General features: G+C 36.3%; 1 protein-coding gene across 7 annotated transcripts in view; it reads left to right on the plus strand.

The window, feature by feature from the left end:
- Window positions 1–26,908, plus strand: part of UGGT2 (UDP-glucose glycoprotein glucosyltransferase 2) — a 245,734-nt gene that overhangs the window by 104,397 nt on the left and 114,429 nt on the right. For all 7 annotated transcript variants that reach the window (XR_011969897.1, XM_072622097.1, XM_072622098.1 and 4 more), the window contains 4 exons: window positions 2,547–2,666; window positions 4,410–4,495; window positions 13,191–13,326; window positions 20,252–20,383. Coding sequence is in view for 6 of the 7 variants with exons in the window: in XM_072622097.1 (XP_072478198.1) it covers window positions 2,547–2,666; window positions 4,410–4,495; window positions 13,191–13,326; window positions 20,252–20,383 (474 nt within the window). In the remaining variant the exon portion in view is untranslated. The remainder of the gene's footprint in view (window positions 1–2,546; window positions 2,667–4,409; window positions 4,496–13,190; window positions 13,327–20,251; window positions 20,384–26,908) is intronic.

Consider the following 26,908-nt stretch of genomic DNA (forward strand, 5'->3'; position numbering starts at 1 on the left):
AGTGGGCGGGGGGAGGGGTGGAATTATGCAGATATTTGGATTGTTTCCTCATTTCCAATATAACGGATGGAGAGGTACTAAAGACTAGTCAGTGAAGGGGTCATGGAAGTTTCTAGCTATAGAGGATTCCAGAAAAGATATTGTAGACTGGAGGAGAGGAAGGGTACAGAGGAGAGAAAACCTGTCATAAGAAAGCCTGTATACCCACCCAGAAAACCAGAGAAGTTTTGGGATCTATTATACCAGTTTTGATAGTCTGTTTGCTATGTATCTACTGTAGTATGATCCTAAAGTGAACTAGTTATTTTCATGTTACGTTACTAAGGAAAGCTGCCATATGAAACCAAAGTAAAGTTTACAGGAATGTGGTACTTGGGGCCATATGACTGGGTGAAAGAAATGACTTTTTGTGAATAATGAAGCAATTTCTTTGGTCCCTGTTCACCTGGCAACAGTTCCCCAAATTGATAGATATAAAAGTGGTGGAGGGAAGTCTGAAATGCAGTGAACTCTGACCCTAATTCTGAGGTAGAAAGAGTAAGTTCATCGCAGAACCTTCCTGGAAAGTCAATGACTATCAAGAAAAACAAATTTAACACCTAGTAAAAAGCCAACAAGGAAAATTCATTATATATTCACATCATAAAAGATTCCTTGAAAAATGGACCCAGAGAGAAAACTCTCAAACAGTTCTCTGATAAATAACATCATGGAAGGCATATGCCATATGTAACTCTTTCCTCATTCTGCTTCACACAGAGAGGGGAGGAGGAAGGAGCTCAGCTCAACTCCACCCATAAAGCTTGTAAAAGTGGATAAGTGCTTGAAGAACCCAGATGAAAATTATATAATTGTAAGATTGTTCAGTGACCAGGAAATGGGAACATAGGGTAATGGTTGTAAGGCACCTGTGCATGTCTGACTACTGCACTGGACTGGGAAATCTGGGCAAATTGTTCCCTATGGAGAGACATTTACTGTGCTCCCTGAATTAAAGAACTGTGAGCTGAAAAGTAGCAGGAAGAGGAACTGACTAGACCTAGAACATCCAAATGGCCAGGACTTAGAGCAAGAGAGGACTCTGAAACAGTCAAGTTTCCCTGAGCTAGTGAAGGTTATAAAAGGTAAAGCTGCTAATTCTATCCTTGAGAATTATTTCATCTCCAAGTGACAGCAGCTGAGTCTAGACATTAGATCTATGTCTAGATACACCTGGTTTAGGGTTGTATCAACAGACTAGTTGTGGGTAGCCTGGATCTGGGAAAGGATACATATTCTAGATATAGATATAGTCATTGTTTTATTGTATTTTATATTCCTTGTTATGGTCAAAGACTGTATACCATTAAGCCATGTTTCTGTTCAACTCTATTGTGCCACACTCATGTAATTAGGATTTGTTGCAACATGGTGGACCAGACTGGAAGGTAGAAATACTCAGTGTCTGGGGGCTTCACCTAAGACTTTAATTGGAGGGATCAACACTAACCATGACTACTTTATTATTGAAATGAGTTCTCACAATTGGGTGTATAAAAATGGCAACTCTTTAAGGGAGATAGAAGTGGCAACTCTTTAATTTTGGAATTATGGAATGATAGAAAGGACAAAGACTGTGCTCCTAAATTTTGTCTATCTGAAGTAGTCTATTTTTCCTTTTTAAGGTTTTTTTTCATTACTAGCTCATATTAATAGCTATTTTATAATGAATTTTGAGGTCTGATATCAAGATTCCTTCTCAACTTTTTTGTTGTTTCTCTTGATATTTTCTACTTTTTGTTATGTTGTGTGAATTTTATTCTCCTTTTGTCTAAATCTCTAAATTATCCCTTGCATAATTTGATTCATATTATATCAGGTCTTCTGATGAGAATACTTTGAGTTTGCTACCAGTACTCACTATGAACTTGTCCAAGTTACTTCTCTGGGTTTCAGTTTCTTCTCCTGTATAAATGTGGCAGTAAGAGTAGATGGCAGCATCGCATCCTGAACTGAATGTCAGAGTGAAAGTTAGGAAGACCCATAAACACTTTATAATCATAAAACCTGAAGCAGATCACTTACATTCCCTAAGCCTCAGTTTCCTCATCCATAAAATAGCGCTAGTAATAATAATCACTTACAGGATTATATCAAACGAGAAAGTATGTCAAGTATTTTTCAAACCTTAAAATGCTTAATAAATGCCCACTATTGTTGTTGTTGTTACTGCTGTCTCTACAGTCTTTTCCAGTACTATGAATCTAAGATCTGTCTGTAAAGTTCTCACTAGCAAGAACCTCAGAAAAATATGTATTTGTATACAAGTTGTGTAAGACCACAGCGTACCTACTTTATCATAGAAGTAACTCTGCACAAAGCTGAAATGATAGTAGACAGCGCACCAAATGTTCATTTCAAAGCAAATTACAAAATGAATACAAGGAAATGTATACATGCTATAAAAAATACTGGCTTATTCCATCTTTCACTTCCTAGCTTTATTTCCCTATTAATATTTTCCAAATATTAATCATACTTTTATAAATTACTGGTTTCTTTTCTAGTGGGTGAATAATTTAGAACAAGATGATATATATACCACGTGGCCAACGAGTTGCCAGGAACTTTTGGAACCAATATTCCCTGGAAATGTACCTTCAATTAGGCGTAATTTTTATAACCTGGTAAGCTGTTAAATCTTAAAAGTCATTTCATACTCTAACAGAGTATATAGATTTCAAAGAAATAGCTGCCTTTTGAAAATGTCGTGCTAGACTAAGCAAACCATAGAGAAACTGGGATATGGAAATTATTTACCAGAGTGTTTTGAGTTATCACAACCCAAGCTTCAAAGTGACACACTTTCTATACTAAAGAAAGCAGGGGTGGAATAGGCAGTAGGTACGGCCACCTGGAAATTCAAGAATAGTGTCTAGAGTGGTACATCTGAGCATTCACCCATGTATTATGTACAAGGTGTTGATTCCTATTATACAATATCTAAATGTTTTACATAAACTGCCTGAATTATAAACATACCCATCTGTTGTTTAGTTCCATAAAACATAATTTTTAGGTGAAACTATTTTAGGGGCAGTTTCATAACAAAAAATGTTATGAATGAAGTTTGTTTCTGTGCAACTGAAATTTGAACAACAAAACCTTAACATATATCCTTAGAGAAAATGTGCCTGCTAACAGATCTGAATTAGGGAGATCTGTGACGTTGTCATCAGGAGGCTTTAGAATTGGAGGGGAGGGGGTATCAGCTGGCTAGAGGATGTTAATATCCTCTAAGGGGTAAGGTAAGAGAAACTAACTTTACCACTTAGAAATTCCCAAACCTGTGGTTTAAAATCTAAGCAAAGATGACAACTCTGCGGTGAATTAGCCACTCTTTCCTTCCTCCCCCTCCCAAATCAACATGACCACAGGGTGCATGAGATACAATCCATTTCCCTTAAGGAATGGAGCAACTGAACAGTACTGAACCCTAATGCAAAGTGCGATTACAGCTAGAGCCAAGGCCTGGGGAGCCAAATGCCCACTAACCGTAGAGCAGCACTTCTGAACTTGAAAGAATCCCTGAAGATTCCAGGAAAAAACAACTCTATTTTCTTGTTTGTATTTTCTTCTCCAAAAGCAGTAAATAGAATAATTGATTTGATTGTCTTCTTCTGTAAATATGGCTGCTCATCAGTAAACTTATTGTATAAAGTGCTTAACATTTCTCTTGGATATTCAACAACCAACATGAAAAACAAAGACTTAAACTCAGTCTTGTGGTTCGGTTGGCCTTGTTTTTAATTCAAAGATGCAGGGCATCCTGACTCTTAGTGTGGGGCTTATAGAGCAGTAAATCTGTTTTTCTTCTACTCTCACCAAGTATCATACTAAGATATTTATTTTTCTATCCATTTTAAAAGATTTATCATACTTCACTGCAATATAAAATATTTGAATGATTTTTAATTCTATACTAATAGAAAATAAAGGAGATTTGTAAGATATGATTGCTATTTTCACATATGGCATGGCATACATTTTTAATTAAATGGCATCTCACAGCTGATTAGGCTTTTTTGAGGGCAAGGAGTACGGGTTTATTACTTTGGGAAGTTTAGCATAGACATGATGATATATGCTGAAGATAAGAGAACATGGTTGATGAAGCAGATTAGTACACTTCTAAAAAGTACCACGAGTAGCATTGGTGTTGATTTCTACTTACTACTGCGTTTTGAAAACAATTACACAAACTAAGATAGTTTGATAGCTCCTTTTTTCAAAATGTTTACATTAATGGAGAACTATAGTTAATAATTTCATCTAAAGAAAACCACACTAATTTTAAATTTTGCAAGGGTAATGGAGGATATTTAAAAATAAAAGATAATTTTAATTACTAAATTGTGTTTTGCTTTTAGGTTTTTTTAATTGATCCTGGTCAAGAAGTTACAGCAGGTTTTGTAAAAATTGCTGAATTCTTCTATCAATATAGAATCCCTCTAAGGTAAATTCAAATTTTCAACACTAAATTGACCTTTTTAATGAAATGTTTCCTTAAAGATTACCCTTAGATATAATTCTTTAAGACTGAGATGTTATCTTACCATTAGGTTAGAAGTCAGAAAGTTTCAGTGTTTATTTAATCTTTCTTCCTATCTAGCTAAAGTTTTGAATTTCTCTTATAAGTAAACAAATAGCTCACATTCTTAAATAACTCTTCTTATTCTTCCAGGTACCATGTGGTCAGTGAAAACATAAATATATATCTGTATCTATATCTCTCTATGTCTCTATGTCTCTCTCTCTCTCTCTCTCTCTCTCTCTCTCTCTCTCTCTCTCTCTCTCTCTATATATATATATATATATATATATATATATATATATATATATATATATACATATACACACATATATGCTTTCTACCTCTCAGCATTCTGAAATGAAGTTAATACTGCTAATTTTGATGCCTTCCCTTTGGAATAGAAATGTGATCCTATCTCCCAACTCTTTCATCTGCTACGTCCTACCCCCTGATTGGGCTCTTGTTTTGTTCACAGGTGTTCAGTCTTCCTTAGGTGACTGACTGGTATGTGAGCAATAATCATCACAGTGGTCCTGCGACTGATCACAGCCTGTGTTTAATGATACCTTCCAGTAGCTGTTTTCTAAAGCTTATAGTTTTATTTTGTGGTTGTTGTTCCTGCTGATTTAATTTGGCACAGACCGGTAATGTCTTTAGGAGGGGATTTCATCTATCCACACAGAAATACAGCAGTGCCACAGCTTAGACTGGACATGCACACCTGACAGGGTAGACTAGAGATAGGCTGATGGAGATTGATTCCTGCAGGCTGCATGATAAACAGGAACGTGCACACGGCAACGCTACTCTTTTCTCCAGCTGCCAGAAGTCTTTTGGCCTGAGGGCCGTGTGTTGTGCCAGCCTGAAGTAAAGGCTCAGACAGCAGCCTAGGCCCCTGAAGGCTAAGCAACTTGTCCAGAGTCGGTAGGACTTTCATGGACCCAGAAAACTCCCTCATTTCCTAGGTCAGGGAAAATAGGGAGAAAGTAGGGGAGGGCCAAGGAGGTGTAGCAGAGAGGTGGTGGCCTCGGGGTGTAGGGAGAGGCCTTTTTTTGACCTGGCAATGGAGGAATTTCTTTTGCTTAACTACCAAAAAAAAAAAGGTAGTTCTTGAATTCTGCCCAGGATTCCCTGACTTTGATGCCAGTTCTCTGTCTCTCTCTCTCTGTCTCTGTCTCTCTCTGTCTCTGTCTCTCTTTGTCTCTGTCTCTCTCTCTCTCTTTCCCTGATTTTTGTTGGTAATTTATAAAAATGCCAGTGAGTTATGTTGTTTTATTTTACATCCTAATTTGCTTAAGTTACTCTTTCCACTGATTTTAGTTGTATCTCTAAGGTTCTCTAAGGAAATGCGCTCTTCTACAGAAAGCAATAAACTTTACCTTTTTCATGGGGCTTATTCTCTCATTTTCTTTTTCTTTCCTTGTTACCATACCTAGAATTTCTAAAACTGTAGCAAATAATAGTAGTGCTAATGGACATCCTTCCTCTACTCCTACTCTTATTGGAAAGTCCTGTAGAATTTCTCCATTACAAATAATTCTGACTCGGTTTCATGTAGATAATATCTATGATATTTACTCCCATAGTTTTCAGTGTTTTTAACAAAAATTGGTATTTTCTCAAAATCTTTTCCTGAAATCTATTTAATAATCAGGTGATTTATGTAATTTTTGTTTACTAATCAATTTATATTGTTGTATATGTGTATAACTACATATAGATTTTTATACCCTAGAATAGATCATGGCTGATATTTATTAAAGTATCAAACATAACAGAAATATGCATAATCCTCTAGGTTTTCACTCAGTAATAGTAAGAGGTCTATCATATCTACTTTGTCCAAAATTCCGTTCAGCCCTTAGCATCTTTCTTTATCTTTCTAGTAGCTTTGTCTAGATTTGAAAGGAGTTGCCATCAAGAAACCCAACTATTATAGTTTTTCTATCTTTTTTTCCCTGTGATTCAGTTAAATTTTGCTCTGAGTATTTAGATATTTTCCATGTGGTGAATATATATACATGCATACATATATGCATATATATACACACGTATATAAAAATGTTTTTATTGTCTATAGCATAATGTATTTCCCTGTTGATCTTTTAGTTGTGACAATTTTTACTGTTTCCTTGTGTGATGTCATACATGTCACTCTTACTTTTTAGTTCACCTGATGCACAATCTCTTATTTTAACTTCATGAGTCATTATGTTTTAAGTATGTTTGTTATAAACACTACATTATTGGATTCTGCTTCCCCTAATTCATTCTATTATATTTTATCACATTATAGATGAGTCTATATTTTTTTTTACCTCCATCATATCCTCTTGTTCTTTTCCTTCTCTTTGCCCATCTTTATTCCATTTCCTCTCTTTAAAAGGAAGATTACGGTGGTAAAATAGATTTGTGATTGGTGATGGTGATCTTTAATTGGAGCAATATGCTTCTTTGGTTCTACTGCCTCTTTTCGCTTCCCTTCATCCAGATCCCAACAATTGATTTTTAATTTCTGTTTTTCCTTTTTTTGATATATAATTCATATTGTTTATTCCCTTAAATCTAGCTGGACACATTTATACATGGAACTAGAGCTTTAATTCTGACCGTTTGATAAAAAGAATGAGAAGTCATATACATTTTAGAGCAATACCAATTCAGTATTTCTGTGTCAGATTTATGATCTCCATATGTGCTTAACCATAGTATGAAAAAGGAATTTTCTTGATTGAATAGGTTGTAAATACAATAATACAAGACAGCTGACAAAGTATCAATTGAAATTACAACCCAGGATATCTGTGTTTCCTTTACCATTAGCATGATGTAATGTAGTGTATGTCCATGAAATACTTAGATAAGGAATATCCCCTTATTCAAGATAGTGTCTTGGGTGAAGGCTCCTCATCCTCCATGGCCATAAGCAGAGGAACGTTCTTGGTCAGCTTCGTCTGGCTTTGTAGTTGTTGGCACAGGAGGAGGCATTTCATGATAACATCTCTTGCATTAATTTGTTAAATCGAGTCCCATTTCTATTTTTGTTAGTGACTCTGTGACATCACTGCTGAGTGCACTTGGTGAGCATCTCACATGATGCGTGAAATGTTGCAAAAGCAAGCAGTCCTTCTTTCCTCAACTCTCTTCCCAAACCTTATCAGGTTCCTTGTCAGGACTTTGGAATCAATCCCCAAAGCCTGGGAAAAGCCAAGTGAAGGGATTGTGTGTTTGGAACGAGTAGACTTCAAGCTATCTAGATTAGCATTCTCCTCATTGTTCTGGAAGTCTGGAAACTGCTGCAGCTGCCAGTGATTCAGTCCTCTGAGGCCCACTCCAGCCTGTTGGTGCTGGTGCAGCCCACACTGGACTGTGCTTCACTTCCGACTGAGCTCTTCTCACTGACTGGTGTGACAGAACCCTCCTCTTGGCTTTCCCGGCTACCTTGGGCTGGGGGTTTTTTTCACTCTATTATTTTTTTGGTTCTGTAACTCTAGAATTTGTTCAGAGTCATTTTTTACAGGTATTTGGAGGAGAACTCAAGGAAGTCCCTGCTTTTACTCTGCCATCTTGGCTCCACCCCCTCGATTTTTCCTTTTTAATGTGTCTTTTATTATCCACCCTCCGGAGCTGAAATTTATTTTTCTCATGACTGTTCTTGCCTTTATACCACTGTCCCTCTTAAACCCCTTCCCCATTCTTCCTATTCCCACTGGTTTCTCTCTTGGGTTTAATTAATATGTTTCTTGCAAATTCATCATGTTTGTATAAGCTTGTCTGTTCAACCTGTCTTTGAACAATTCCAACAAGAATGAGGTTCATGCAGCATCTGATGCCCCACCTTCCTCCACTTTGCATGCTCTTTTTTCTCACATTATGAGAAATAGTACTTTCTATCTTCCTTTTTTCCTCCTTTGCTTTCCTCTTTATGATCATTAAGCCAAAATTGATCCACTCCCATGTACTTTGATCTCCTCTCATCTTAATCTGTCTTTGAACCTTGAAGGCATAAACGTTTTGAGGAGGTACTTCATTCTTCTTTGCTTCTTAAAAATAAAAGTTTTTCATCATGAAATAGCCATTTTCATTTATTCAAATGTATTTACCTTTCTGGTTTCACTTGCCTCTTTTGTTTGAATTTTTTAAATTTTCTACTGAGTTCTGGTCTTTTCATTAGACATATGTAAAAATCTATTCCACTGAAGGTCAGTTTGCCCCATCAGATTAAACCAAGTTGCAAAGTAAGTTATTCTTGCTTATAAGCCTCTACCATTTGCTTTTGGAAGATTTTCTTCGCAGCTCTCATCTCCTAAAGAGTGTTAACTACAAGAAGTTATTTCACATTGACTGTGGTTTATTGTATTTAAACTTCTTATTTCTGGTTGTTTAAAATATTTTCTTTCACAAAGAAGTTCAGAATTTTGGCTATGACGTTCCTGGGATTTTTCAGTTTGGAATTTTTTTCAGAAGTTGATCATGGATTCTCTTTCACTTTGTCTTTTGGTTTAGATATGGACAGTTTTCGTTTAAGACTTTTTGAAATATTGAATCCAGCCTTTTCAAAAATCACGAATTTCTTTTATTCTAATTCTTAGATTATCTCATCTTTTAATCAGAAAGCATTTATTACTGTCTTCCTGTGTGTCAGGTACTATTCTAAGCATGTGGAATTTAACAAAAGGCAAAAATATGGTCATTGACCTCAAGGAGTTCACATCATAAAGGTAGAGAAAACATGCAACAAATTGTAAATACAAGATATGCACAATTAAATTTCCTTAAAAAATTAATTTTTGAAAGACCAAGCAAAAGAATTTCCTATATTTGACATGTTCAGAAAAATATCTCATTTTGTATTCTTCAGTCCACTTCTCTGTCAATAGTAGGTAATAGCTAGATAATAATAGCAGTGTAAACAAGAGGGAGGGGTAAGTGGGAAAGGCGGGAGTTTGGCTGAGTCTTGAAGGAAGCCAGTATGTTGTGACAAGGAGGAAGAACATCCTAGACATGAAGGGTAGCCAGAGAAAAAGCACAAAGTTAGGGGATAATGTGTCACATTCAAGGAACAGTAAGAATGCCAGTGTCACTGTACTGTAGAATTTGTGAAGTCATAATATGTAAGAAGACTGAAAAGTTACGAAGGATCCAAGTAATAAATAACCACTAACATCTATTAAGTGAAGGGATGGAATGACATGATCAGGCAGGACTTTTAGAAAATTGCTTTGGCAACTAAGGGTAGGATGGATTTGAGTGGGATAAGACTTTAGACAGGTAGAACAAACAGAAGGCTATTTCAAGAGTCCAAAATATGATCTAGGGAGGGTATGCATTAGGTTAGTGACTATTTGAGTTAAGAAAAGAAGGCATATTTAAGAAATACTTTGAAGGCATAAACAAGACTTGGCAACAAATTGCATATGCTAAGTGAATGTGTGACAGCAGAGTTAAGCATAGCAATGATGTTGTGAACCTGGGTAACTGAAAGAATGGTGGTATCTTTGACAGTAGCAGGGTAGTTTGCACAGGGTGAAAGGTTAGAAGGAAAGATAATGAGTTATAAATTTTGGGTACATTTTCATGGACAGTTGTTTTTGATAGGAGATACTTTATTTTTCTTCATTTTTTAAATTTTCTGATTTTCTCCTAAAATTTCTTGTAATCTCATGGAATCATTCATTTCTGTTTGGCCCATTCTAATTTTTAGAGAATCTCTCTTCAATAAAATTTATCTTCTTTGTTCTAAGCTACTAATTCTCCTTCCAAGCCTTTCCTCCATAGCTTTCATTACATTTATAATTTTTTACTTGATTTCTTTTTTTGTACTCATAGTCCTTGTAGCTAAGTCATTTTCTTCTCTGAGATTCTACTCAGAATAGTTGTGGTTATTCTCTTCTAGATTTTCCTTTTGGATTATTCTTTATTAAAAGGAAAAAAATCTACATTTTAGATAACATAAAAGGAACTGTATTATTGTGTTCTTTAAAAATTATATTTTTTTTTCAATTAACAAAAATCAACTTCTTCTCTTTCCCATTTCCAACTACTACATCTCATTTTGCATACTGAGTCCCATCAACACTCTGTCAGGAGATGTGTAGCATGCAGGGATAGCAATCATGATCTCAGACAAAGCAAAAGCAAAAATAGACCTAATTAATACTTTTACAATTTTACATTCACATTTATTTACCTAATACAATGAAAATACAAGGGAAAAAGTTAAAGTGTCTGTAATAAACATTAATTAGGCCTATTTTTAGACCTTGAGCTGGAGCATAATAGATATTGCTAAAGTCCCTTATTTTAATTCATATGCGTCTTTCAGTTTCAAGGGTATTTCTTGTATACAATATTTTATTAGATTCTGGTTTCTAATTCATTCTGCTATTCACTTCCATTTTATGGATCATTTCAGGCAGTTCCCATTCAGGAGGGGATCAACGACTTCTTTCAATTTCTATTTTGCCCTCTGTTTCTAAGATATCGGGGCAGATTTCCTTTATAATTTCTTGAAATATGAATGGTAGTATCTTTTTGTGGTCATAGCTTTCAGGTAGTCCAATAATTCTTAAACTATCTCTCCTCAATCTATTTTGTAGGTCACGTGTTTTTCTGATGAGGTATTTTACATTTTCTATTTTTTCATTCTTTTGACTTTGTGTTATTGTTTCTTAATGACTCATGGAGTCATTAGAATTCACTTGCCAAATTTTCATTTTTAAGGAATTATTTTCTTTAATGAGCTTTGTATTTTCTTCCCCCGGCCCCAGATTTGGCCAGCTCTTCTTAAAGAATTCTTTTCTTCAGAGAGTTTTCATACTTATTTTGCTCTACAGCCATATTTTGTTTTTAAAGGTATTTTCTTCAGTATTTTTGTGCCTTTTTTTACTAAGCTGTTAATTCTGTTTCCATATTCTTCCTGTATCACTCTCATTTCTTTTCCCAATTTTTCCTTTACCACTCTTACTTGAATTTCAAAATATTTTTTATTTGCTCTTTTTTTAGCTCTTCCAGAAATTTATGTTGAGTTTGTGCTCAATTTGCATTTTTCTTTGAGGCTTTGCCTTGTAGCTATGTTGACTTCATTGCTTACTTGAGAATTTGTTGGTCTTCCTAGTCAACTTAGTAGCTTTTTAAAGTCAGGTTCTTTTTTTTGGTTGATTGCTTATTTTTCTGGCCTGTTTTTTGACTTTGAACTTTATGTCAAAGTTGGTCTCTGCCTCCCTGAATGAAGAAGCACTGTTCTAAGCTTTGTGATTTTTGTTACTGCTGTTTTCACAGCTGGGTCTGGGGGTTTATAAGTTTCCAGTGATTCCAAGGTCATGTGATTCATGGAAGAATGTGGTCACTATTCTCCTGATCTGTGCTCAAAGAGTTGTAAAATTGTGCATACCCTTTGACCCCCCAATAACACCACTAGATCTGTATCCCAAAGAGGTCAAAGAAGAGGAGAAAGGACCAATTTCTACTAAAATATTTATGGTAGTGCTTTTTGTGGTAGCCAATAAATGCAAATTGAGGGCAAACTCATTAATTGGGGAATGGGTGAATGCGATTGTGATGGAATACTATTGTGCTAAAAGAAATGATGGGGACAAAGGTTTCAAAACACTTGAGAAGATTTATATGAACTGACACGAAGTGAAGTGACAGAGCCAGGACAACACTGTACACAATAATAGCAATATTGTAATGATGATCTACTGTGAAAGACTTAGCTCCTCTGATCCACACAATGATCCAAGACAATTCCAAAGGACTCACAGAAAAAAATACTATCCACCACCAGAGAAAGAACTATTGAATTCGGAGTAGAGATTGAGGCATACTTACTTTATTTTATTTTTCTTGCAACATGGCTTATACAAAATATGTTTTGCAGGATTTCACAAGTGTCATTGATATGATATTGCTGATCTTTTCAACAAGTAAAAGAGGAATTGGAAGAGGAAAGAACATTGGGAACTCAAATTTTTAGAAAATGAATGTTAAAGTATAATTATAAAAAACAAAGGTTTTTGCCCAGTTATATACTTATCTTCTGATGCATTGGTTTTGATTATGCAAAAATTTTAATTTTATATTATTAAAATTGTCTGTTTTACCTTCTATTATCTCTTACTTGGTAATTAATTGTTTCTCTGTCCAAAGACCTAAAAAGATAATTTATTGCTTGAGCCTCTAATTTGTTTATGATGTTACCCTTTATGTCTGTCATGTATCCATTTGGAGCTTATTTTATTGTATGGTGTGAGATATTGATCTATACCTAATTTCTGCCAGGTTCTTTTATAGTTTTCCTAGTAGTTTTGTCAAATAGTGGGGTTTTATCCCAGTAATGTCTTTGAGTTTATCAAATGCAAGTTTCTGTATATTGTGTCTGTAATCTGTTCCAATGATAAGCCTCTCTATTTCTTAACCAGAATTAAATAATTTTGATCATTACAGCTTTTTTATATTAGTTTGGGATCTGGTACTACTAGACTCCTTTCCTTCATACTTTTTAGTTCTTATTTCCATTGAAATTCTTGACCTTTTGTTCCTCCAAATATATTTTGTTATTTAAAACATTATGGTGTTACATAAAGTTAAATTCATTCACCCTTTTTCTTCTTAGAATAGGTTTTGTTTTCATTCTTAATACAGATGATGTAATTGATGGGCATAATGATGCTGGAGTTGCCCTTTGGCGAGTTATCAATTACATTATTGAAGAATATAATATCACACAAGCTTTTGCTACCATGGTAAAGGTGAGTATTTATAGAAGGGGATAATTTATTTCAGATCACTTATTTTATTTTCCCTTGAATTCTTTATCATGTAAATTTAAGAGAAGAAAATCACTGTGATATGTGGTCCAATATTTTTGTTTTAAATAGGGAAAGAAATAGTAATTTTTAAATATATGTGTATTTTTTGTGTGTAGAATGAATTGTTACTCTTAATAATTTTATATAGTGTTGTCATAAATTTATTTGGTATGTTATAGTGGGTGTCAAATATTAATTTGTACTTCCACTGAAGTCCCACCATAATGTCTCAGGGTGGGATGTACTATATTCTTTATGTGAATAATTCTTGATTCCTAAAGGTTACACAAGAGACATGCAATCCTTGGCAGGTCCTTAATTGTAGTAATGAGGCCCTGGACATGTTGGTCACTGAATGATATTATAAAATACAATTGATTATGTTTTAATAAATATAAAAATACATTACTTATATGGGAGTTACTCCTAAGCCAGGAGCTAGATAGTCAGCCACTCACTTTTGGAAGAAAAATTTAAAATTAATTAAGAATAAAGAGAAGAAGAATAGGAAAACATAACCTATAATTAATGCAATTTCAAACTGCTCCATGCAAATGAGTTATCAATGTCAAAAAAATGAGAAATGAGGGAGTAAATATCAACACCAGGTGTAACAATTTTCTACAGAAGTAGATCCAATGTGTATCAGTTGTTATACTAATACTAGATTATCCTAGAAATCTCCTCAGTTAATAAACATTTGCTCTCTTTGTCAAGTGGAATGATAGGGCAGCCAAAAGTAATACCAGTAATACCTTAAAATCTTACAGAGAAGGATAAAGGAAAATTGTAAACACTATCACTTCATAAAACTAAAAGAAGCAAGAGAAACCAAAACAAAATTAAAGAATAATTGCTAGAAAGCCACCCTTATTCAGTATGAAGATATTTTTGGATTCAGAGAAAGGAAGAAAACAAAAAAATGAAAAAGATCTGTAATGATTTCACAAACAAACTCCAGTCATATCCAAGGATATTGGAGCCTACCACATTGTCACTCTAACATCACAGTCCACAGTTTCCTTCTTGGGAAAATTGAAATGACACTGAAGAGAAAACAAAGATGCAGAAAAATCAACTGGGCTATACGAGTACTATAAAAGGTAACAAAACATTGATGGTGTTGAGGTATTGATTCTGAGGGTATATAAAAGATATATCAAAGATATGGAATAAAATTTGGACCTTATTACCATCCTTGACTTTTCACTCCTACTTGGTACTATTATTTCCATCTTGACCACATCTCTTTCTTTTCTTCACTCATATTGATACCATCCTAGAGATATCACCTCATGCCTCAACTATTACAGTAGACTTCTAGTTGTTCTCCCCACCTTAAATCTCTTCCCCATTTCAGTTTATCTTCTACTCAGTTGCCAAAGTCATTTTCTTAAAGTTTAGATTTGACTATGTCACTCAGTAAACTCCAGTGCCTCCCTACTACCTATAGGATCAAATACACAATCTTCCATTTGGTTTTTTAAAACCTTTCACATCCTGGCCTCTCACTCTCCCCCTTTCAAGTCTTCTTACATATTCTTTCTTCTTCTACCCCAAAGACTCTATAATTCAATGGAACTGATCTACTTCATATATCTTGTTTTTGATGCTGCATCTTCCATCTTTGTGCTCTTTTTGACTGACCTCCCTACCTGGAATGCTCCTGGCTCCCATGACTAATTTCAAGATTTGCCTCAAATTCCACCTTCTGCAGCAATACTTCCTAATCCTCTCACCCAATTTCTAGCTCTTTTGCTCCAGGATCATCTTATATATCGTGGAAGTATAATTGTTTTTTGCAGATTGTCTTCCCTCTTAAAGTATGAGCTTGTTTAGGGCAAGGACTGTGTTTTTGACTTTATATTTCTGGCACTGCATACGGTGCCTGGTACAAAGTAAGTGCTTGCTAAATGTTTGTAGACTGGTAGAGTCAGTGATTTGAGGAATAAATATGAACTCTCTTTTTGACTTGTTGAGTTCAAAATGTCTTGGGGATGCTCATGAAAATATGTCCATCAGGCTATGGGGAATGTAGGACTGAAGTTCATGAGAGATATTAGATTCAGAAATATATCCTTTGGAGCCATGTGTATAGAGAGGTGATGATTGAACTCATGGGAACTGAAGAAATAACCAAGGGGAAGAGCTGAGGAGAGAGTTTTAAGAAACATGTTCACATGATGAACCAGCCATGGAGACTGACACAGAGAAGTAAGAGAAGAATCCAGAGAAAATAATGTCATGGAAGAACAGCAAATAAGAATCTGTTCCAGAAGAGGTGGTGTCAATACTGTCATAAGCTGCAGTGATCAAGTACAATGAGGTTTGAGAAAAAAGTTACCTAATTTAGTGAAGAGAATTATATATACCATAAAAGCTGGAATGAAAGATATTTCCATTTGCTTTTTTTGAGGATAGCTTTTTTTTGTTGTAAGTGGCATTTTATTTTTTTCCATTAGTTTATTTTATTTATTTTTAGTTTTCAACATTTATTTCCACAAGATTTTGAGTTCCAAATTTTCTCCCCATCTCTCCCCTTCCTCCACCCCAAGATGCCACACATTCTGATTACATTTTCCTCCAGTCTGCTTTCCTTTCTATCACACCCCTTACTTCCCTTATTCCCATCTCCTTTATTTTCTTGTAGGGAAAGATAGATTTCTATACCCCATTACTTGCATTTCTAATTTCCCAGTTGCATGTAAAAATAATTTTTAATATTTGTTTTTAAAACTTTGAGTTCCAACTTCTTTCACATCCTCCCTCTCCACCCATCCCCACTGAGTAGGCAAGCAATTCAATATAGGTTATACATGTGTAGTTATGCAAAAAACTTCCATAAAAGTCATGTTGTGAAAGACTAACTATATTTCCCTCCATCCTATCCTGCCACCCATTTATTCTATTCTCTCTTTTGACCTTGTCTCTCCCCAAAAGTGTTTACTTCTAATTACTCCCTCATCCCATTTGCCCTGTCTTCTATCATCTCCCACACACCCCACTTATCCCCTTCTCCCCTACTTTCCTGTAGTGTAAGATAGATTTTCATGCCAAATTAAGTGTGCATGTTATTTCCTCCTTAAGCCAAATGTGCCACGTGGCCAAGACTGGGCTAGGCTCCACTCCGAGTCCGGTGCAACTTTTCAGGTCACCCTGGGCTGGAAATCTCCTCCACTCCATTGTTCTGTGGCTTCTGCTGCTCTAGAATTTGTTGAGAATCTTTCTTTTTTTTAAAATTAATTTATTTAACTTTTAACATTCGTTTTCACAAAATTTTGGATTCCAAATTTTCTCCCCATTTGTCCCCTCCCCCCATCCCAAAACACCAAGCATTCTAATTGCCCCATCACCAATCTGCCCTCTCTTCTATCATCCCTCCCTTCCCTTGTCCCCATCTTCTCTTTTGTCCTGTAGGGCCAGATAACTTTCTATACCCCTTTACCTGTATTTCTTATTTCCTACTTAGTAGCAAGAACAGTACTCAGCAGTTGTTCCTAAAACTTTGAGTTCCAACTTCTCTTCATCCCTTCCTCCCCACCCATTCCCTTTGGAAGGCAAGCAATTCAATATAGGCCATATCTGTGTAGTTTTGCAAATGACTTCCATAATAGCCGTGTTGTATAAGACTAACTATATTTCCCTCCATCCTATCCTGCCCTCCATTGCTTTTATTCTCTCTTTTGATCCTGTCCCTCCCCAAGACTGTTGACTTCAAATTGCTCCCTCCTTCCATTGCTCTCCCTTCCATCATCTCCCCCACCCTGCTTATCCCCTTCTCCCCCACTTTCCGGTATTGTAAGATAGGTTTTCATACCAAAATGAGTGTGCATTTTATTTCTTCCTTTAGTGGAATGTGATGAGAGTAAATTTCATGCTTTTCTCTCACCTCCCTTCTTTTTCCCTCCACTAAAAAGTCTTTTGCTTGCCTCTTTTATGGAGAATCTTTCTTTACAGGTATTTTATGGGCTGTGGGGGAAGAGCTAGTGTATGTGCATCTTTCTACTCAGCCATCTTGGCTCCACCCCCCCTACTTTTTTCATTTTTAATAAAAGAGTATATTCACAAATTATAAGAGGACAGTTTTCAGAGTTGTTTTTTTTCCTACAAAAATCCATATCTGTACAGTCAGATAAATAAGTGAAAGGAATAAAGAATACAAAATCCTACAGGGTCAACCACAGGTTTGTTGATTCTAAGAAGGTATTTGACTAGGAAACACAAAATGATATCTTAAAAGCTATCCTTGGGAGGAACCAAGATGGCAGAGGAAACAGCACACATTTTCTAGAGTGCTGCTCCCAAGTTCAGCCAAATACCTATAAAAAATCCTGCAAATTCTGGAGCTGCAGAACTCACAGAATAACAAAATGAAACAAATCTCCAGGCCAAGGCAGCCTGGAAAGTCGCTGTGAAGTGTCTGTTCTGCCACAGTGGGGGCATGGGCCTGGACAGCACAGACAGGACCTGAGCAGGCTTTGGGGAGACTGAATCTCTCACACCTGTGGCAGTGTCCAGACTTCAGGACCCCAAAACACCAAGGGCAAATTGGAAGGTCAGTGGAAAAAACCTGTGGGACCAGTGTGGGAGAGTGGAATGGTCCAGTCCCAGCCCTAGAGTGGCAGAGGGGGAGGGAGGAAGAGGAAACCACAGCAGCAACAGGGGCAGCTGCAGCCATTGTTTCTGGAGCTCTAGGTCCAAATATTTTGGGAGAATAGAGTGGCTGACAGTATACCCCCCAACCCTACTGGAAGCAGAGAACTACCTTGACAAAGAGCTCAAAAGTCAAGTAAATGACTAGAGAAATGAGCAAACACCTGAAAAAGAATCAGACTATAGAATCTTACTTTAGTGACAAGGAAGACCAAAACATGCAAACAGAAGAAAAAAAAGTCAAAGTTCCTCCATCCATAGTCACCAGGAAAAATATGAATCAGTCTCAGGCCATGGAAGAGCTCAAAAAGGATTTTGAAAATCAAGTAAGAGAAGTAGAGCAAAAATTGGGAAGAGAAATGTGAGTGATGCAAGAAAATCATGAAAACTGAGTCAACTGTTTGTTAAAGGAGACCCAAAAAATGCTGAAGAAAATAACACTTTAAAAAATAAACTAACCCAAATGGCAAAAAAGGAACCAAAAAGCCAATGAGGAGTATGCCCTAAAAAGCAGAATTGGCAAATGGAAAAGGAGATCCAAAAGCTCACTGAAGAAAATAATTCCTTAAAGATTAGAATGGAGTTGATGGAAGCTAATGACTTTATGAAAAATCGAGAAATTACAAAACAAAACCAAAGGAGTTAAAAAATAGCAGACAATGTGAAATAAAAACAACTGACCTGCAAAATAGCTCCAGGAGAGACAATTTTAAAATTATGGGACTACTCAAAAAAGAGCCTAGACATCATCTTTCATGAAATTATCAAAGAAAACTGCCCTGATATTCTAGAACCAGAGGGGAGAATAAATATTGAAAGAAACCACCAGTCACCTCCTGAAAGAGATCCAAAATGAAAAACTCCTAGGAATATTGCAGTCAAAGTCCAGAGTTTCCAGGTCAAGGAGAAAATATTGCAAGCAGCCATAAAGAAACAATTCAAGTATTGTGGAAATAAAATCAGGGTAACACAAGATTTAGCAGCTTCTACATTAAGGGATCAAAGGGCTTGGAATATGATATTCTAGAAGTCAAAGGATCTAAGATTAAAACCAAGAATCACCTACCCAGAAAAACTGAGTATATTTCATGGAAAAAGTAGTCATTCAACGAAATAGAGGACTTACAAGCATTCTTGATGAAAAGATCAGAGTTGAATAGAAAATTTGACTTTCAAACACAAGAAATCAAAAGAAGGATGAAAAGGTAAACAGGAAAGAAAAATCATAAAGGACTTACTAGAGTTGAACTGTTTACATTATTACTTGGAAAATATTTGGACTGGTATTCCTCTATAGCAGCAAAAAGAACAGAGTTGCTGATTTCTATATAATTCAGATCTTGTGAGCAGTCAAGCATTCAAAGCATGAGGGTAAAGTGCCCCCTGGAAATGGTGTTCTTCCTCTCTGGCCATCCTGAGTACATTCTGGAAACTCCAGAACTGCTTGAAGGGGTGAATAAAGGAAGGCAGAAGCAGCTCTTCTATGACATGTGTCACCAGAATTGCTCTGGGACTGCCTGGGACTGAGCTTGGTATTCTGTTGAGCAGTTTTTATGAGCCCTTTTTGAAAGAAAAAAATGGTGAAAATGTAGTATTTATGGATTATGAATCAGGGAACCCAAGTTTTAGTTCTTGCTGTCTCACTAATTCACTCTGTGAACTTGTGCACTGTGTGAATATTTAAACCTGAGTTTCATCATCTATAGAATATAGGAATGAAATAAGAAATAGCTATTAGATAGGGCTCTGGATGTGGAATCAGGAAAACTAAAGTTGAAATTCTGCCTCAAACACTCATTGCTTAACCTCTTTTAGTCTCAGTTTCCTCATCTGTAAAATGGAGCTGGGGATAATAATAGCATGTATTTCTTGGGATTGTTATAGCAATCAAATGAAAGAATAAGTGAAAAGTAATTTGCAAGCCTTAAAGAGGATGATGACAATGAGTCTCATCCAGTTCTAACATTCTATTTTATCACTTTATTTAATGCATTTTCTTTCTAGGGTAAATGACATATTACTTATTTTTTCCATTTTCTAGAGAACATGAGAAATTTTTCATGTAATTATATATTACTGGTACATTACCTTTATGTGTTTTATACCAATATGACACATTATGCTCTTTAGCCATTTTAAGCAAAATATATATAGCAGTACAAAAGTAAATTGGCTACAATAAATGTAAAAAATTATATTGTTGTCTTCACAGATGTACCATAATGTGAAGGAAAGAGACTTATTAAATGTGGACATCATTAAAGGTGTTTTTCAAAGTACATTTACTGATGCTAATCTTCAGGATATCCTGGGAGTCCATTCTGAATATGACAGAAACAGAAAGGTATTTTTAAAGGGGGGGGGGAATGTTGCAAGAATAAAATTAAAGCAATTTTTCTTACAAATCTTTATTCTTGTCATAAAATATTCATAAAGAACACAATATTGTATTTAGAAATTAAGAGTTCTATCTTACATAAACAAAGGGAGGAACAGTGGCCTACTGAAAAGCATTAGGTCATTAGGATGGTTCCTAGAATTCCTGAAAGGGGTACAATTATATTTATAGTGGTTGAGGCCTGAAAATCAAATTTTCTCAGTGGATGGGATGAAAAGATATAATAAAAGAGGGAGAAGGCAATGTTATGAGTGGGATGAAATTTAAAAGTTAAAACAGCTTGAATGTTCTCTAAATGAGAACACTGATTTTCCATAAGAGTGTGATATGGCAATATTAAGGAAGGGTATATTATTTGAAACCAGAAATGAGCAGGTTTCCAGAGGCCAACAGGAAGAGACTGCATAACTCATGGAATGTGATCTGGAAAATGGGATGTAGAATCAATTTCTAACTATATTCTTTAATAGGTTGTTTATTTAGGATAATATAATGCAGAATGAGTTTGAAGAAAATATTAGTCCCCATTTTCCTTGTACTGTTTGCATGGCTGTTGCTTTTTCTTCTAGTCAAATTGAATTTGACTCTTCAGAAAAGAATTGTTTTCTTTTGACCTACCAAGTGCTATAACTCAAGAGGCAGAATCTGTTCCAATTCACTGCCTGACGAATACTTGCTATAAATTAGCACATCTCAAATAACCTTTATATGTAAGAATACAGAATCTAAGCAAAAGTATATGAAGTGATGAACTTTCCTGGGCTTACTTAGACTGCTCCTTAAGCAGGTTACATGTGACTTTTACAGAAACAGCAGTGAAATCCTTTTGAATTTGATACGAACTGCCAGACATTTTTCTCCCATGGCTTAAACTTGGAGGGCTATGAATTGCATATGGGCCACTACAGAAAGGCTTTAGTAGATAATCATTTTTATTTTTATATTTCTGGTTTTTCTCTTTCGTATGTATCAATGAATCAATCAACAAAGATTTAAAGCAGCTAGGTGACTCAGTGGAAAGAGTGCTGGACATTGAGTCAGAAAGACCTGCACTCAGATACTTAACTAGCTATGTAACCCTTGACAAGTCATTTTATTTCTGGGTGCTTCAGTTTCCTCATCTATATAATGGGAATAATAACAGCACCTATATCTCAGGGTTGTTGTGAGGACCAGATGAGGTAATGTGTGTATAGTGCTTTGGAAATCTTAAAGCACTACAAAAGTTCTAGCTATTATTAATAATAACAATATTGATAGTAAGTGCCAGGCACTATACTAAATACTATGAGTATAAATCAAAGAATTAAACCCTTTCTTTTCATAAAGAAGTTATATTCTAATGGAAAAGACAAGTAACATACAAAAATACATATCATATATAACATGAATATAAAGTTGCTACAAGATAGTTTTGTAGCCCACTAGCATTTGGAAGGATCAGGATGGGATTCCTCCAGCAGATGGTACTTGAGCTGCATATTAATGAAAGAGAGGGACAGAAGTAAGAAGGGTGTACACTCCAAACGTGAGAAAATCATTGCAAATACACAGAGATGAGAGATAGAATGTCATGTTTGAGGACCACAGGGAAGGTCAGTTTGACTGGGCTGCAGAGTGTGCAGGAAGGACATATAGAATGGGGCATCCAGAAAACATTGAGATCTCTAATTCTCTTCAAGTTGTACAATTCTATCATTTTTCATTATATTTACACATTGATCTCAGGTGTCATTAAAATACTTTTGTTGCTTAGCTCAACCTTTTCCCGGTTCTGCATGTTGTCCTTAAGTATAACATTTAGAATTTCTAGAACCTCTGCTTCCTGCACTATTTATTTTGACATCCTGTAATAACATTATACAAAGTGTCCCAAACATCAGCTATTAAAGCTTAAAGATAGACTTTGGTGGACACTCTGTATACTTATTCTCTATATGTTTTGTGTGGGGATTTTAATTGCCCAATTTGCAAGAAAAACCACTGAAGCAGAACTCTGAGCCATTAGCACTGTAAAGGGTCCATGGTCCCCTCTAATGAAGGGAACCTTAGGTCCCCACAGATTTGAGCTGCCCCCTTCTTCCAGGGTCTTATTTTTATAAGGCTTGATACCAGATTTGATACTTGAACACTGTAGAAGGGCTACACAAAATACAAAACCCCTTTGGTTGATATACCTTGCTTCAAGAGCCAAAAATGATGCATCAGCCAAAAAGTGATATGTCAGCAGGGGGATCTTGGGTTGGGTGAAGCATGGGACCTCTCCACTGACTAAGTGGTCATAATATGGTCACCTGCTCATTTTGGACAAGAGCGAGTGGTCTGGAGGTACAAAAAGAAGTTGAGGGGCTTTCCATGTAATTGAGTCACCTCTGCCATGCTGGGCTTGCTCACAATAAAAAGGAAAAATGAGGGTGGAGGGCCTCTGATTAATTTCCTATGATGAAGCAAATAAACTTACAATATGTAGTTCATGGCTCTTGGGCCTAATATACAAACTTATAATCACTACACCTATGGAATCATATCAAACTGATTAATAGTGATTGGAATAGAGTAGGGATCCAAATGAATCATTTCTCACAGTTGTCTCATCTTTTAATTAGAAGAATCTTGAGAACAGGGACTATGCCTTATATTATTTTAATGTCCCTACTTAATCAAATAGATTACTGAGCACATTACAGGAATTCAGCAGTTCAGTATGAATGCTAAATTGGATTGAACTCACCTGCAGTTGTTAAAGCAATAAACTCTTACGTGTGTTTCTTATTCAATAAGAAAACAATTACTATGTAGCAAAAAATAATCTGTGGACTATCAGATCTGTTGAACCTTTCTCTTGGGTAAACATTGAAGGTAGATAGTAAACTGGGCCAAGAGTTGAATTAGAAGAAAAGAGTTGTATTACAATGAAGAAATTACTGTGTTTTTAATGACCCTGAGCTTTTCCTTATCAGAGGTGTCTCCATTTAGTATCAGTAGTCTTCTCCTGATGTCCTAAGATAAATGGAACACCATAGTCTCCAAAGAGTGAAAGTTAACAGTCTCCTAAAAGATAACAGAGTGGCTCATGGTGAACATACAACATGTTCCATTGGTATCCATACAATCGATGGGTCAGCAAATATTTATTAAGCACGTGCTGTGTGTCAGGTATTCTGTTAGGCACTGAGGATATAAAGACAAAAATGAAATAGTCCCTGGTCTCCAGGAGTTTCCACTCTACTGGGGACATGTACACATGTAACTATATACAACCTAATACAAGACCATTTGGAGAGGTTTTGAAGAGATGAGTCCCTGGCAGCTGAGGAGATCATAAAAGGTCTCATAGTATGTACTTCAACTACAATGTCAAGAGATCTAGAAAAAAACCAACTGAGTTAACCTCCATGGAAGACTTTTAAGAAAATATGAGCCAGGGTGATATTGTATGAGAAGGTGTAGATAATTTGTAATCTATATCATTGGAGGATTCATATTAGTGAGATCAAAAATCCATAGAATTATTTGAAAATTAATCATGGTGAGATGTGGAGCCAAGATGGCAGAGTAAAAGGATGGACCTGTAGAAGTTACCCCCATAACCCATGAAATACCTGTAAAAAATGACTCTAAACAAATTCTAGAGCAGCAGAAGCCACAAAAAGAGTGAAAGAGATTTTCAGCCCAAAGCAGCCAGGAAGGCCGACAGGAAAGGTCTTTCGCACCAGGTGTGGAGTGGAGTGCAGCCCAGCCTTGACTGCAGGGCAGGGACAGGACCAGAGCAGGCCTCAGGACCCGTGGAATCCCTGGCAGCAGCTGCGATTCCCAGATCCCTCAACCCACAAATGCCAAAGGCAGCTTCCAAGGTCAGTGAGAAAGCTCTTTCACCTTGGGCAGCAGTTGCTGCGGCACAGTGCCCATTTTAGGAGCCCTCAGCCTAAAGCCCCTAGGGGAATCAAGTGGCCACTCTGCATCTAGTCCTGAGTGGTGGCCATGGGGTGAAGAGGAGCTCTGGCTGGCCTGGTGGAGCTGGTGGAGGCTCTAGAGAGGGAATTCTACTCACAGATCCTGGGCAGAAAAGAGTGTTTGTAGTTGCTCCCAGATCAGAGTGCAGGCCAGGAGAAAAGTAAACTCATCTCTCTTAATTGTGCCACCTTGGAGGAACTGAGAACTTCCAGGTCCCCAGAGTATACCCTCCTCTTGACAAAGGACTCAAAAGTCAAGTAACCAGCTGGAAAAATGCCCACAAAAGGGGAAAAAATAAGATTATAGAAGGTGAACAGGTATTTTCTTCCATCCTTTTGGATGAGGAAGAACAATGCATACCATCAGAGGAAGACCTAAAAGTCAAAGCTTCTGCATCCAAGACCTCCAAAATAAATATGCAATGGTCTCAGCCCATGGAAGAGCTCAAAAAGGATTTTGAAAATCAAGTGAGAGATGGAGGAAAAATTGGGAAGAGAAATGAGATGCAAGAAAATAATGAAAAGTGAGACAACAGCTTGATAAAGGAGACCCAAAAATATAATGAAGAAAACAACACCTTTAAAAATAGGCTAACTCAATTGGCAAAAGAGGTTCAAAAAGTCAATGAGGAGAAGAATGCTTTCAAAAGCAGAATTAGCCAAATGGAAAAGGAGGTTCAAAAACTCATTGAACAAAATAGTTCTTTAAAAATTAGAATGGAGCAGATGGAAGCTAATGATTTTATAAGAAATCAAGAAATTACAAAACAAAACCAAAAGAATGAAAAAATAGAAGACAATGTGAAATATCTCGTTGGAAAAACACTTGACCTGGAAAACAGATCCAGGGGAGACAATTTAAAAATTAGGGGACTACCTGAAAGTCATGATCCAAAAAAGAGCCTAGACATCATCTTTCATGAAATTATCAAGGAAAACTGCCTTGATACTCTAGAACCAGGGGGCAAAATAAATGTTGAAAGAATCCACCTATCACCTCCTGAAAGAGATCCAAAAAGAGAAACTCCTAGGAACATTGTGGCCAAATTCCAGAGTTCCCAGGTCAAGGAGAAAATATTGCAAGCAGCTAGAAAGGAACAATTTGAGTACTGTGGAAATACAATCAGGATAACACAAGATCTAGCAGCTTCTACATTAAGGGATTGAAGGGCTTGGAATATGATATTCCAGAAATCAAAGGAACTAGGAATTAAAACCAAGAATACCCAGCAAAATTGAGTATAATATTTCAGAGGAAAAAAATGGGCACTCAATGAAGTAGGGGACTTTCAAGCATTCTTGATGAAAAGACCAGAGCTGAATAGAAAATCTGATTTTCAAACCCAAGAATCAAGAGAAGCATGAAAAGGTAAACAGGAAAGAAAAATCATAAAGGACTTACTAAAGTTGAACATTCCTTCTCGGAAAGATAATATTTTCTAACTCTTGAAATTTTTGTCAGTGCTTGGGTAATTGGAGGGATTATACACATATATATAGCCAGAGAGCACAAGGTGTGTTGAATAGGAGGGGATGATACCTAAAAAAATAAAATTAAGGGATGAAATGGCAATATATTGGGAGGAGAAAGGGAGAAATGGAATGGGGCGGATTATCTCTCATAAAAGAGAGAAAAAGCTTTTTCAGTGGAAAAGAAAAGGGAGGAGGTGAGAGGGGGAAAAGTGATGCTTACTCTCATCACATTTGGCTTAAGGAGAGAACAACATGCACACTCAATTTGGTATGAAAATCTATCTTATGCTACAGGAAAGTAGGAAAGAAGGGGATAAGTGGGGTGTAGATGGGATGATAGATGGGAGGGCAAGTGGGATGAGGGAGCAATTAGAAGTAAACACTTTGGGGGAGGGACAAGGTCAAAGGAGAGAATAGAATAAATGGGGGCAAGAGAGGATGGAGGGAAATGTAGTTAGTCTTACACAACATGACTATTATGGAAGTCTTTTGGAAAACTACACATATATAGCCTATATTGAATTGCTTGCCTTCTCAGTGGGGATGGGTGGAGAGGGAGGAAAGGAGAGGTTGCAACTCAAAGCTTTAGGAACAAATGTTGAGAATTGTTTTTGCATGCAACTGGGAAATAAGAAATACAAGTAATGGGGTATGGAGATCTACCTTTCCCTACAAGAAAAGAGATAAGATGGGGATAAGGGAAGGAAGGAGTGTGATAGACGGGAGGACAAATTTGGGGAAGGTGTAATCAGAATGCATGACGTTTTGGGGTGAGGGAAGGGAAGAGATGGGGAGAAAATTTGGAACTCAAAATTTTGTGGAAATGAATGTTGAAAACTAAAAATAAATAAATAAACATTTTAAAAAAGAAATTTAGTCATGGCATGGTGTCCCTGGGTTCTTAGAAGCTGTGAAAGTTAACCAAATCTCTTACAGATCTTGTTATACTAGAAAAGCCTGGTGACATTCTATGTCTGTAATCCCAGAGTCAGATAGCTTACCTTCTGGTAAGGCTTCTTACCAGAAGTCTGAACGCTAATTGATG

Source organism: Notamacropus eugenii, chromosome 6 (genome assembly GCF_028372415.1).
Source record: "Notamacropus eugenii isolate mMacEug1 chromosome 6, mMacEug1.pri_v2, whole genome shotgun sequence".
In the NCBI taxonomy this organism is placed as follows: domain Eukaryota; kingdom Metazoa; phylum Chordata; class Mammalia; order Diprotodontia; family Macropodidae; genus Notamacropus; species Notamacropus eugenii.